Source organism: Gopherus flavomarginatus, chromosome 16 (genome assembly GCF_025201925.1).
Source record: "Gopherus flavomarginatus isolate rGopFla2 chromosome 16, rGopFla2.mat.asm, whole genome shotgun sequence".
NCBI classification, from domain to species: domain Eukaryota; kingdom Metazoa; phylum Chordata; order Testudines; family Testudinidae; genus Gopherus; species Gopherus flavomarginatus.
The window spans coordinates 27,804,798-27,819,679 of NC_066632.1; the positions used below are offsets into that span (position 1 = coordinate 27,804,798).

The following is a 14,882-nucleotide window of genomic DNA, read 5'->3' on the forward strand; positions in this document are numbered from 1 at the left end:
TTCTATAGAATGAGACTCAAGCCAGTGACAGTGAAATCAGGAGTTACAAATCTGAGCAGAAGGAGAATGTGCCACCAAGTCCTGAGGACTCCGTTTCCCATCAGGATGGGGATAAGGTAAGATGCACTCATATTGATTGAGGATCAAGAACTCTCCTTGAAATGGAACTGCTTGAAGACACACAGCAGGCATCTGGAAATTGAGCTGTATTGGCTGATACAAATTATTTGCATGCTGTGACACTCATGATTTTGAGATGATCAAAATGTAGGATGGTAATTACAAACAGGCAAGAGAAATCTTAATTTATAAGACTCTAAATAAAGTCCTTTGTGTGCAGAATATTTAGCTATTTTTTATAACTTTGTCTAGAGGGGGTTGCGCTTGTCTGTCAGATATAGTAAATGTTCTTGATGTGGCAGAATCCTTGAATTTCATAATGATAGCATATTAAGGACATGGGAGGAAGAAGCATTATCTAATAGCAGCAGCAGACTGGAAGTGGGGCCTCCTGTATCTCATTTATGACTCTGCCATTCCTGAGTGACCTTTGGGCAAGCCACTATACTCTTCTGTGCCATTTTTCCCCTCTGTGAAATGGGGACAACACCTTGTAGATGCTTTGCTTGCACACTTAAATTTCTGGTAAAGTACCTGGGGAGCCTCAGATGAGAGAAGATGTGTATGTGCAAAGTACTGGGTCACAATGACTTGAAAGTGGGTCTCTGCGACATAGTTGCCAGATCTTGTTTAATGTAACTGGCAACCTGATTAGCTTTTTTGTTCCTGCTGTTTAAACTTAATTTAAAAATGAGTATATAATTACTGTCCCCTTATTCACACAATAAGCAAAGTCTCAAGGCATCTGTGACTTAAATTGGGGGATGGTAGAAGGGGGATAAAAGTAGCCAAACAATAATAATTCAGATACTGAGCATTACAAGCTTTCCGAACACATGGCAGCCTAATGCTAGGAGGGCTTTTAAACCTTTCCGCACTTCCCTCTGCAGGCAGCCAGACTGTTGCTTTCAGCTTCTTGCTGGGAACTGAGTGAGTCTTCACATTTTAGCTGCTTGTGGGGTGGGAAAACAGCCACCAAGGGGAGCCTCTTAAAAGGAAACCTATTAAATAAAAGCAGTTTCTCTTAGACTTTCTGCTGTTGAACGGGAGGTTTGAATAAAACCCTCTCTCTGCTAGCTCTTAGAGTGAAGTTACTTTAATTTATAGGCACTCCTTTAGTGACTGACTTGATGTGTAATATGAGCACAGTGTAAGAACCCACATTAAATAGACTGTGTGGTAGTAGGATGGTCACTTTGACATCACTGCAGGATCAATCTAGTGTCCCTGTCCAGGGCACACCTATTAAATGGCAGAAATTTCTGGAGAAAGAGAGGTTCAACAGAACCTCACTCACCTGTACGCTCATAATTCAAGTGCAAAAAACCACTGCTCCCCTCATCTTGTACATCCCAAAGATTCAGTAACAGAGTGGTTAAAAATTCTTTGTTATGGGTACAAAGTAAACTGTGGAATGCTTATTAGGCAGTATCATAAAAATTGAACTAGTCAGATGAACAAAGTATGTTATCTGGACTTGTTTACTTCCTCATTAATTTCCAAAGTGTAATCCTTTGCAATAGGACTTTCAGTCATTAGTGTGAATGAGTGAGGTTCTGCTGTTAGTCTGATTATGGCATTTTAGTTCCTCAATGTGTAAGTATATTTAAGCTATATTTTATTTAACATATAGAGAGAACCAGGTTAAAATAGCCCTCTAGAACCCGCATTGAGCTTTTCACCTGGTATGTAAATTATTCCATACCTGAACCAAGTTTATACTAGGCTGTGTTAACAGTTCTGTTAATGAAAATCTTGTACCTCACAGTATTTATGTGTGAGCTGAGCAGAAGGCATAAAACAGTGAAATTTGTAAATTCTTTTCTAAAGAAGGATGTAGAAGACAGATCAAGCATGTTTGGTCTAAACTGGGAGCGTCACAGCTTGTAGTTTTAGGGGAAGAACTTTCAAAATCAGTCACTTAGGCTCCTATGTATCTTTGACTACTTAAAAAGTGGCAGTGAAGGAGGCCCTGAAGAAGGTGAGAAATCCAGAACATGTTTTGTAGCCAGTGCTAACATCGTTGAAGTTCTTAACTTAGGGTGGTCATTGGCTAGTAAACAGGCTTTTCTGTTTTAGTGTTCTATTAATTGCCCATTGTTTTGCTACTCATGTTGGGATGATCCATTTATCAATTTGAGTCTAACTGGTGAGCCCAGCTGACTTTCATATGGTTCACAGTATAACATTACTTTTGCAGGTTTTCTTCAGGGAGAAGAGTCTGGGTTTCCATTCCAATCTTTCTGAAGATGGCACTAGTAAGCACTCATTTGCCTAGCCCAATACATAGAGTGGGCAGGTGGATGGCAGGATGTGTTGGCCCTGTCGTCTTACCTGCCATGCTTATGTTGAGATCAGTTTGCCCTTAGAACCCATAGCTTCTGGAGGAAGCATCAGGATTCCCATTTAATCACAGGGATATGCTGGTCAAGACTGGATTCCATTTAACTTTATGAAGCAATCTGAGCATAAGAACTCAGATCCTAACTGTAAGCATGCAGGACTCACCCCTGCAGCACCTCCTGCTGGTCTTCTCAGGGAATTAGCTCTTCTAGCCTCCTGGAGCACCCCCTGCAGGCTGATGATGCACCTTACCACTGACCCCTGCATCCCTCCCAGATCCAGTGCTCTGTTATCAGGGGTGCTGCCCCCTGGCAGTAGCCCCTCAGTCTTAGGGTCTCCCCTCCCCAGGGAACACCCACCCATTAACCCCATCTCGCTTCAGTGTAAGGCTACTGCCAGTCACCATCTAGCCCCACTCCCTGGGGCAGACTGCAGTATACACCACTCATCACAAGCAAGGGTGGATTGGACCTGCTGCCTCTCTCTAGCTGAGCTGCCGCTCTGCAGCCCCAGTGCCGGTCTTAGGCCCTCAGCTTGGCCCACAACCTGGGAGTTTTCCAGGCTGGAACTCCCCAGCTCCTCTAGCCTTCCCTCAGCCCTGCTGCACTCCCAGTACCCTGCTCAGCTCCCTAGTAGCCAGGCCCTTCTCTTTCTACAAGCAGAGAGAGAGACTCCTGAGATTCTGGTTGCCCTAGCCACCTTATAAGGCCTGGTTAGTCTGTTTGGGGCATGGCCCCAGCTGCAGCCACTTCCCCCAATAGGTACACTAACACACATAATGGCAGGCCACTCACATTATCTAGGTGCCGCCTTGTAATTTTGTAGCACATATAAACCAGTTGTTTGGTTAAAGTGGACATTGGTTCAGGCCCTGTAATGGTCAGCCTTGTCTTATAATCTCCCATTTCCAGTGGTTTAGAAATTTGGCTGTAAAATTTACTGATTATGAAACTTGTCATATGATAGCCCAGAAGGAGCAGATCTTGTTAATAAAATTTGAATAAAATTGGGACTTTTTAAAAAAATGTTTTTAAAGATTACTATATTCAGAAGTAACAATCTTATTTCAACACTTGCAACCCCTTCAGATTCTTGGGATTTTTCTAGTAAAAATCTTGTGCTAAAATCTCAGACCAGCTCAAGACCTGGGAATATTTATCAGGTTTATAAACTGGTTTGTAACTGTAGTGCTGAGACAGCTTTAATGCTTGCTTTATAAAGGGGTTAAATTTAACCCCAAAAGTGCAGTTCTCCCACCATTTGCACTTAAGTGTTCCAGAGCCAAATACAACAAGCACTGTAGCCAACAGATTACTCAATAAATATATTAGCAGTAGCTGATTGGCTAAATTGCCTTCCAAAGGTATTTATGCACATGTTTATAGCCCATTAACTCCAAGCTTAACTTTAGGCATGTGCTTAACCATTTTATTAAAGTGGAGCCGTATTTCCCAGAAACGAGGTTAGTGCATACTGAGAAGCTGGCACCTATCTCATTCCCTCAACACAGCCACTCAATCATTTGATAATTTCAGTGCAGAAAAAGATGAGTAAATATATTTGCTTGCTCTGGCACTAATGCTTTAATCATACACGTTCAGGAACAGACAGACCTTTAAGCCTTTCTCTGACATAATTACTACATGGTCTTACCAGACTGAACTTCCTAGGAGTTTCTTTTGGTTTTTAAAAATGAGTTGAACAGAACTTTCCTTCCCCTCCCTTCTCCAGTTGAACTAAACTCACAGAGTGAGACTGAAGCCAAGAGACATGTCTACACAAAACAGCAGAGCTCTGATTCCAAACCAGTCAACCAGACTGACACCTCTCCACCAAAAGTAGTGAAGGTACAGTAGCTATTTATTTCCTAAGCACCAGCAACAGTTAATACTTAAGCAAATCTGATTGTAACATAGACTCATTCCAGCCTATGAATCTGTGTTTGCACTCTCAGGGGATCTTATGCTATTGATCCATCAATATCCAAACTCTTCAGCAGAAAGCTCTTAAACTCACAATTTTGCTCTGTGGCATGGGTAGGCAACCTATGGCACATGTGCCAAAGGCAGCATGCAAGCTGATTTTCAGTGGCACTCGCGCTGCCCGGGTCCTGGCCACCGGTCAGGGGAGCTCTGCATTTTAATTTAATTTTTAATTAAGTTTCTTAAACATTTTTAAAACCTTGTTTACTTTTACATACAACAATAGTTTCTTTCTATATTATAGACTTATAGAAAGAGACCTTCTAAAAATGTTAAAATGTATGACCGGCACGCGAAGCCTTAAATTAGAGTGAATAAATGAAGACTCTGCACACCACTTCCAAAAGGTTGCCGACCCCTGCTCTATGGTAAAATCTTTAAAAAACCTCATGCTGGAACTAACTCCTGACAGAAAAGAAACTGGATATAAAGGAACTCTGCCCAGTGCTCAGCACAGGGTTTTGAGTTCTGAATGGAAAAGCATCTCAACACAATTGTAATTTAGTTCTTTAAAGATAGAGTTTGTGAGCTGCCTGCTGACAGCTGCCATATTGTTAAAGGGGCACTGTTCCAGTGACAGTGTGGGAATACTAATTTGCTTCTGGGATGGGAGGAGAAGTTTTGAGTACAGAAGTCTGGATGTAGGTCTTGCATTGACAAGCTCTTGGCTTTCCTTAAGTCAGAGTTCCTAGAGATTTTCATGTAGGTCCTGATGCTAATCTTTAAAACCCACCCTGGGGCCTGGCTGTCTGCCTTCCTCCTCGCCTCAGCCATGATAGCAGCTGCAATCAAGAAGGTATTCATAGCTGAGGGAGCTCAGTGTATAACTCCTAGGAGCTGGAGTCCTGGCATTCTCAGAGGCAAGCCCTTAGATGTGAAATTCCCTTCCACTGGAGATCTGGATGGGTCCAAGTTTTATCATCTTTAGAGCCCAGTCTGCTACTCCTCTCCTTACCCAAGCCTTCCTTCGGTATTGATGGCTGTAGACCTGCTCATGACTTCCTGGGATATAAACAGGCAAGAACAACCCCAATATAACTGTAGCCGAGGAAATAATGGAGAATTTTTGGACAGGGATTTATTTTCTCACTTCGAGGCACACAGATGCTATGTGATGAGCACTTTAATGATATCTCAATAACGTGAGGTGCATCCTTTTCACACATGCTGTCTGAAATAGGAAGTCTTATTTCTGTGCTCTGCCACAGACTTCCTATGTTACTCCTTGGCACATCACTTCACCGCTCTGCATTTTTTCCCCCATCTGTAAAAGGATAGGCATAGTACTTATTTTATTTAAGAAGATAGCAAGATTTAATTAATTAATATCACAGTGCTGTGAGCACCTCTTCTCAAATTGTGCACATACAGCACCTTTAAGATGACAAAAATGCCTTTAGGATTGTATAACTTGGAAGGTATTCCAGTGTGTGTTCATATGTAAACTGCTTATCCTTTAAGTTTATGGTCCTTTGTGCTTATTTCAAAAGAATCTGCTAGCATGATAAAACCCAACTTGGATCTCTACCTTCATTAACAGTTGTTGCTGCAGTTTTTAGAGAATAGCCCAGATGCTGTTGATTTTTATGCAAGGTTCCTATTTCTCTTCCAGCTTCTGTTTCCTGTTCCTGGTTCCTAATCTCTGCTCCTGCCTTCTGCTTCCCTTCTAATGTGAGCTCAACTCTCAACTATCTCTCCAGCTCTCCTTTTTTTATTAACTGGGCTTCACCCTCCTCCTGTAGTAGTGCCCAGAAAGGAATTTTTTTCTCTATGCACCCCAAAAACCACCTCTTCAGCAGACAAACAGGGGTCACTGTATACCCATGTAAGTGCCTCCTCTTAGATGGAGACATGTATTGCAATAACACATGCTAGCACTATGCAGTGCAGTCTTGCACTTATGCTGGCTTGGGAAGGATGATGACAACTTTTATTGGTAAGGAAGTTAGTAATGCCTTGTTCCTTTTTATGGCAAGGGTGGGTGAGTAGATCTTTGTCTGGGCTAGTAAACTTCAGTGGCGTGTTCTAGAGCTTGCACTGACTCACTCACACAGAGGTGAGAACATTGGTGCAAAGGGTCAGTGCCTTGAAGTTCCCTTTTAAAAATAAACAAATCACTTGAGGCACTGGGAGTTTTTTGAGGTTTTCTATCAAGCTCTCAGTATGGATTAGTCCCTTAGTGTCCTTTCAAATACCTAATATCAAAGTTTATTTTTAAAGTTCTCAATCTAAGTGCATTAGATGAGAAATAATATATAGCAAACTGCCAAATTATGTGCAACATTAAAGTTGTGACAAACCAGTTTAAATCAGCTGGCTCTGTTCAGCAGCCTGATCCTCATCTATCATAACCTTCAGTTCTTAACCATGTCATCATTTTATTTAAAATACAAACTAGACACCAACCCCTGTAACTGTCTCCTGTGATGTTGCACTTCCTGCTTCCATATCCCTTAACCATCATATCCTTCTCTTAAAGGCTTTTAGTAAACTTATAGTAAAACATGCCTATGCAGCAGAGTTGACTGTTATCTAAGTGTGATTTTTCTGTACTCCTTTGACACTGGACCTAGGTAACTTTCTATTCTGTTGCTAGAAAAGCTGTTGCAATCAGGTCAGACCAGAAGAGCTAGCTTTTTGACTGGATATTCAATGTGCCATTTCCTCTTTATTAAGCATCCATGTTAAGTCACCTCTAGTAGGTGTGTTAAGGAGTGGGGAGCATCAGGTGACCTCTTTGGTGAACACAGAATATCACCTCCTTGATGCTGTCAGGAGACAAATTCTGAGGTTATTCCCAAGTAGACACTTAATACTTACTTGTATTGAGTTTATCCTTACAATATTTCTTAACTTATGGGATGTTGCCTCTGATGGAGTACACGCACTGTTACCGGTCTGTCAACATCAGGGTTAACTTTAGTTATCTGTTATGTAACTTTTGTTTATTGAAACTGCAAATCCCTAAAGCTGAGTATAGCCTAGTGCCTTTGCTAGAGCTCTGAAATTTTTCATATGGAGTTAGATACATTTCTTGCTGCCCTGAACTACTGAGACTAACTTTTTAAAAGCAGACTGTAGGAATAAATTACTGGCTTAATCAGAGTTTGTATGGAAAGTTGCCTAAATGAGCAGCCTTCATTCCTAAAGCCATAAGCATTTAGTAAAACTTACTCAGCCTAAGCCTTTGAGTAAACTGTTCCCCTCCTGTCATCCTTTTCTCCCCCTCCCCCCCTCTTGTTTGGCCTTCTCATTACTTGTTCCCCCCACTGAGCTTCTTGTATTGCTGTTCATCTCACTGTTTGTGTGTTTGTTTGTCTGTTTGTTTGTTTTGCTAAACTTATCCCCTTTTGTGTATTCCCCACTTCCTCATCTTTCCCTATCAGCAGGTTTGAGGCAAAGAGGCTAGGACATACAAGGAATTAAACACCTGTGGCTGGCCTATGTCAGCTGACTCTAGCTTGCAGGGCTCAGCCTGCAGAGCTGTAAAATTTTGGCGTAGGGCAGGCATTTGGCCTCAAGCAGGAACCTGAATGTTTACACTAAAAATTTACAGCCCTTGAACCCGAGTCAGCTGACACAGGCCAGTTGCAGGTGTTCAGTTTCAGCATAGCTGTAGTCAGTCTCTTGGTAATGGTTTGACAGAGCTTATTTATGACCCATGTGAGATTTTAAAACTTCCACTGTCAATTCTTGACTTACTGTTTTACCTCAGAGGTTCAGGTGATAGGGGAACAGAGAGGGAGAATGCAATCAAATCAAGACAATAGGTCTGCTTTACTCAGGTAGGGCACAGGGTACAAGTAGGGTTCAGAGCTGCTAATTATTAAATATTAAGTTGTTTCTGAGAACTCTGGAAGTCTTGGACAAAACCCAAGTCAAGTCTCCTCACCCACTAGTTCTGATCCAGTTAACAAGCCTTCTTTTCTTCTCTTAGAAGTTTCAGTTGCCAGTGAAGGAAACCTGTGTTGTGTGTCAGAAGACAGTGTACCCAATGGAACGTCTCTTTGCCAACCAGCAGGTGTTTCATATCAGCTGCTTCCGCTGTTCACATTGCAATAGCAAACTCAGGTAATCTGTGCAGAGAGTGAGGTATATGAGTGTGTCAGTCCTTTAGAAGGAAATGCAACCTTCCTAAAATATAACAGGAAGCTAAATATGATACTGTGCAAATGTTCATCTGTGAATACAGGCAGCTGTAGTCTAGTTGATTGAGCAAGGGCCTGGGAGTCAGGTTCTACTCCCAGCTCTGCTGCTAACTTGCTGCATGACCTTGGACATGTCACTTGAATTCTCTAGACTAGTTTTCCTATCTGTTAGATGGGGATAATACCTACCCGCTGTAAAGATCTTTGAGCTCTTAAGAGGAAAGCCCATAGAAATGCCTTTTTTATGTACTGGGTAGGACTTTTTCTCTGGTGACACCAGGTCAACACACTGTTTGAGATGTTTAATGCCAAGTGTTTCAGTGATCTAGCTAAAATTTGGGCCTTAATCTGCAACTGATTGAGAGACGTGCAAAGTGCTAACACTTTGTTTTCTTGCAGTCTTGGAACATATGCATCTCTACGTGGGAATATTTATTGCAAGCCTCACTTCAATCAGCTTTTCAAAGCCAAAGGCAACTATGATGAAGGTTTTGGGCACAAACAGCACAAAGAACTATGGGTAAGCAAAACTGAGAATGAAGAGTCCCTGGAGAAATCTGCCCACACTGGAAATACAGTAGAAGGCCCTCAAAGTCCAGGAGTAGAGGATGCCCCAATTGCAAAGGTGGGAGTTCTTGCAGCTAGCATGGAAGCAAAAGCTGCAGGTTTGCCTGGAAGGGAAGAGAAACCAGCAGAAACAAAGAAACTGAGGATTGCCTGGCCACCTCCGTCAGAGCTAAGTAGTCAAGGAAGTGCATTGGAAGAGGGTATCAAAGTATATAAGCCTAAGTGGCCCCCAGAAGATGAGGTGTCAAAGCCAGATGTGCAGGAGGATGTGGACCTGGATCTCAAAAAGCTACGAAGAACATCCTCGCTGAAGGAAAGAAGCCGTCCATTTACAGTAGCAGCCTCATTTAGAACCATGTCTGTTAAGGGCCATAAAACAGCGAATGTATCTTCTCCTTCCAAAGCAGATAGGGTCACATTCAAACAAAGTGAAGAACTAGAGAGTGAGGCAGTGATGGAAAGAAAGCGAAAGGAAAAAAGAGCTGAGAATGGGCACATCCAGAACACTGAAGAGAAGAATAAAGAACTGGAGGAAGAAAGAGGAAGGGAAGTGCCTGATATCACGGCAGACAGGGAAGAGAACTTGGTACAGAATGGTCAGGTGGGTATGGAGACAGATGAGGAAGAAAACGCCACAACGCAGCAGCCATCTCCAAATAAAGCAATATTTGACTCCAACTCTCCTAAACATTTCAGCTTATTGAACACGGTCACTGCTAAGGAATTATCCCCTAACCAGAATAGGAAATCCAAAGATGATGTGTTCTGGGAAGGTGAAGATGTGGAAGATTTGTCTGTGGAAGAACAGATCAAGAGGAATCGTTACTATGAGGAAGAGGATGAAGATGAAGAATAAATTGGTCTTTCACTAGAAAACTTGCTGCAAGGTGCTGGGCCTTAAATTGGTGTATTAGCTTTTAACAAGCAGCTGCCCTCTGTGAAAGTGATGCTATCCTGCACGTTGACACATTAGGGAACAACAGAATGTACAGATATGAGGTAGAAAAGTACCCTAGAAACCTGCAAAGATCATATCTAGCTGTATGGAAACATGTTTGACCCCTTGGTGTGGGACAGCTGCTCCTACATCAGGTAATCACAGTTTTTACAGCATGAGAACACAGAGATCTATTCTATACCATGGTCATTGTATTTTATTCTTTATTCCAGTAACAGTAGTTTGCAGGATTCCACTGTATTCGCAAAGGTGGTATTAAACACTTTCTGTAATACACTATTATTACCACTATGAATGCTACTGCAGTGCTTAGGGACCAATTCCAAAGGGACTTGCAGGCCTGCTTTAAAAATGGTGACTGAATGCACTTTAATACACGTAAAGGGCACAGCTGGGATGTTTTCCTCAAAATAACACTAATTTTCTTTGTACTTAGTATCTAGCAACTAAAATCTATTAAGTACACAGAATGCAATGTAATTCTTATTTGCTTGCTCTTGATGAGTGGAAAACTTCTTACTTTGCACTCTGTCCTTCTGTATACACAACTAATTCTAAACTGGAGTTAAGAGGTAGTACAGCCCTCTGGCTGGCTAATGCACCAGTGTGCCCCTTGCTGGAATAGTAGTGCAGATCGAACCCCATGATGACTGACGATACTCTTGAAGACAAGCCATCCCTTTCACAGGAGTCTGCAGGGCATTACTCTTGCATTCCATGTGCATTTTCTGAGGTGACTTTTTTTCTACTTTTAGATTTCATTCCCTCTTCTGATTCACTAATACTGCAAATAACTTTTGTAAGGCCTTTTGACAGTTATTAAACCCTACTTGTACCAAACTGCCAGAACTTTTTTAATAGTTACAACTGTGAGACTTACACATACAAAATCTAAGAAAACTAGACAAACAGTGGGATTCTTTCTTGAAACTGGTTTCTAGCAAAGCTTTTAGTACATTTTTAAACTTGACAGGATTTATTTTACAAATAATTTGAAAGGGGGGGGTTATTCCTACAGTAGTTTATTCTCTGTACTGTATTCACTTGAGAATTAGTCCTAACTATATTTTTATAGAGGTGTAAAATATTCTACTTTATTCCAATCTTGCTAAGTATGAAACATTTTTATTCAATAAAGCTTTGTAATTTACTTTGAACTCTAAGGCTGAAGCCTAATTCATGTTTTGTTTTAACTGCAATAAGGCAGTATATAAGATGACCTTGGTTGAGAAGGATGAGTTCTCTTCTTTTAGTGTTGAAGTCTTCATAATGTGATTTTATACCACTAGGTGACACTGTTGGACCACTCTAGCCAGTTTGGCAAATGGCAGTACAAATGCTCCTGGAACAGGGATTAAAAAAAACGGATAGATCAGAAGGACAAACTTGTTTAACCCTTTCATTCTTGATTTTTAAACAATTCTTAGAGAAAAGGACTTGAAGGCACTTCCTTAGTTACATGTGCTGGTCTGGGGGAAACCAAGTGACTAGTGGTAGCTGTAAGTGGAGCTCCTCAGGGAACAGGCAGACTGGGAAGGTCTGGGAGGAAATACAGTAGGGAGCTAACCAGCAGCAGTGAGGAACTACTTATGCAGTAGGGGGAGAAGTCTCGTAGGGCCGTTGTCTGGCCGAAAGACATTTAGCAGCTATAGACGTGTGGCGGCCATGCACAGTTGCATGAGATGCTGGCTGGCAGGAGTGTTGGGGGGTGAAACTGGATATTGGCAGGAGGAGGTACACAGCCAGGCTAATAAGCTGATCTGTGAGCTGTTAGTCATGTTCAGACTATAGAGGTAAATAATGCATTTTTCTATTTCTTCTAAAATGCAACTGGGGCCTGATTCTCCCTCAACCCCATGACAAATAAAAACTCCCATTGAAGTCAGTGAAAGCTGCAGGTGCTCAGCACATCTGAAAAGCAGGTCCTTGGCCTATGGAAGTGAAGAGCAAGTAAAATGTGCTGTCTTCCTGTTTCAAGACTTTAATACTTCAATTTGGATACTAAGTAGGAAATCACATTTGTTAGATGTGCCCAATACCTATCCCATGTGGAGCCAATACTAACTTATGACATGGACCAAGTTGAGGGAAACATGATGTAGCTCATGGCACAGCTAGCTGAGACCTTGCCATTATGCATCAGTGAATATAAGTGCCATGGTTCCCAAGATGAGAAGGTTCAGTTTCTGGGAAATAAGGCTCACTATTGCCCTATCTTGGCAAATGACACTATAATAGTTTCCCCCCCTAGAGAGGTTTATACCACCACGAGTATCTCTTAAATGTTAAGTTTTTGCCAAAATTCTAATGTCTGTACCGTTTCCAGTCATAGTTTTGTATTAGTGGCTATCCCCACAATAGGAGTGCTTATATAGGCCAGTTCATTTGCATCCACGATAGTGCAGCCGCTATGAGAACTAACAGAGCCACAAATTATCTTCTACAGTGTACTCAGATCCTCACCCTAAGACACATTCACCAGATGCCCTAGTTGAATTTCAAAGCCTATTTGAGAAAATATACCAAAATAAGCAAATCTTAAATAAACATTAATATGTTTTAGGCACTCCATTTGGTTTTATATAAACAAATATTTTTGAGAACTCTTAAACAATACAGAGCATAGTCTACACTCAAGTCACACTTCAGAACTGAAGATTTCTTCTGCATCCTTTATTTGTGAGCAACTGTATGGATTTGGCTGCAGAATTAGGTCCTCTCTTTATAAATGAGATGAGTAATAGTCTGAGAATTTTAGCTTTACATATTCAAATTTAATCCTACTTCTATCTTCGAAGAAAATAGCTCCATGGCTGATGGTAGTTAATAGAATTCCTTAGCATTTTAATTTATCACCCTTTTACTGCTGCTCCAAAGTTTCAATAATGTCTTTATAATCCAAAGTAAGTCCACAAAGAGCATAGGAAATGCATCTCTAAATTCTCATTGGCTCTGGTGCCCTTGTTCCTTCCAGACAGTTGGTGAGGCTTGCTTTCAACAAGAAGAAGAAACTGGACTAGTCTGCAGGAGTGTATTGAAGGACTGGAGAACTCACCTATCCAATACTCTTGTCATTCAATCAAATAACTAGAGCATTGCCCAGTAAATTAGGAGGAGACAGTGTGGTCTTGTGGCCTGAACATAGGGCTGGAAGACAGGAACTTGTTTTCAGCCTTGATCGGCTAATAGCTTGGGACATGAGTCTGTTTCACCCTCTTTAAAATGGGAATAATACCTCTTCCAGGTAGTGAAGGCAATTTGTAATGCAATTTTAAACAAGTACTATAGAAGTTCAGGAATATGAATTCAAGATTTCTCCCCCTGCCTCTCAAATTAACTAGGTAAAATCCAACTGTGATTTAAGGGGATATTGTTTTGCTAAAATATTTGTTCTTAAAATTACCAGTTTCTTTACAACCCCAAAAGGGGGAAGAAAGAAAGCAAAAACATCTGTTTGTCCATGTCCCCTTAAAGCATTTGCAAAAAGGAGAGCACCATGAAGGTGCTCAAGGGCAACTGGCTGATCATAAGACTTACGGTTCTAAATTCAGTAAGTTAAATCTTCCTAAATCTTCCTTGCTCAGGTGCGGTTGAGTGGGAGTACTTCTGACATCTCTATATTTTTATTCTAAATCTCACCTCAGTTTAACTCTTCTATAAACCTAGCACCAGTTCACATTAAATCTCTGGATGACCTGTTAATGCTGTAATGCCACTCATACCTACTGTACACTGGCAGCTGCCCACTCAAATACCCTCACTCAACCTCCTAATTAGCTGAGCTAGTGGCTTTACCACCCACATGGGCAAACAGGTTGGGAGTAAGGAGGTGGTTTTGTCTCCTCAAAATCCAGTAAGGGAATAGCTTTATGTCACTTCCAAAGTCTCAGGACCTCTATTGAGATTGCTCCAATTTTTCTAGCAGTTCCATCCTACCAGCTTTGAGGAGTTAAACATTATAAAACACAAAGATTGCTAATCAATTATTTTTCCAATATATCCAGTGGCTTTCTGACCATATGAGAATCCTGTTTAAAAACTACTGTCCTAGTTTTCAGTACACTGTATCTTGCCTTGTCTCTCCTCCCAACTCTTCTAAAGTGAGCCCTCTGTTACCCTAACTTGCCTGTTGCTACACATGCTTTCTCTGAAGCTCATCTTAAACAGCCTCCCTCCAGCTCATTTCAAATCACACCCGAGAATCTTTAATTTGTGTTATATTTGTATCTTTTCACTTATTCTGTCCAACTCTTCACCTATTGTAGACAATTAGTGACTTAAGTACTTGGTCATCTAAGGCTCACAAAGTGAATGAGACTTAAGTACTTGTCACTTTTGAAAACTCTTCCCACCTAATGCTGTCAGATATAATTCAGTAATGCATTTTGTGATAGATGGGGATAGAAAGTGGTATCAAAGCTACCATTATCCAAGCTGTGGCACACAATACAAATGAGCTGTTTTATTGTCCAAGAGGTGGAGTTTAACCCACAACCAGGGAGGCTAAATGGTTAAAATAGGGGTACACCTTAGCTCTATTGGAAAAGATCTGTAGGACAACTGTTTTAGGCAAACTGCTGGTTTGATGTGGCATGTGCTTCCTGTGTGCTTATACACACACAAGTAGCCAAGTGTGATGTTATCAGTAATTGTATTGACTGTAGAAATTAATGTTAAGTTACTGATGTGCATAGGTGTTGTAAAGGGGAAACAGGATTTCTGCCTCAATCAAAGATAGCTTTCAGATTAGCTTTGAATAGTAAA

The 14,882-nt window shown here is 41.2% G+C and overlaps 1 protein-coding gene across 2 annotated transcripts in view; it reads left to right on the forward strand.

Moving 5' to 3' along the window:
- Positions 1 to 11,281, forward strand: part of LIMA1 (LIM domain and actin binding 1) — a 42,569-nt gene extending 31,288 nt beyond the window's left edge. Inside the window, exons 7-11 of one of the 2 annotated variants that reach the window (XM_050925367.1) lie at positions 9 to 116; positions 2,321 to 2,378; positions 4,195 to 4,310; positions 8,383 to 8,516; positions 8,993 to 11,281. In XM_050925367.1, the coding sequence (XP_050781324.1) occupies positions 9 to 116; positions 2,321 to 2,378; positions 4,195 to 4,310; positions 8,383 to 8,516; positions 8,993 to 10,016 (1,440 nt within the window). In that variant the 3' untranslated portion in view covers positions 10,017 to 11,281. The remainder of the gene's footprint in view (positions 1 to 8; positions 117 to 2,320; positions 2,379 to 4,194; positions 4,311 to 8,382; positions 8,517 to 8,992) is intronic. The other variant, XM_050925368.1, reaches the window with a different exon arrangement.
- Positions 11,282 to 14,882: the final 3,601 nt, after the last annotated feature.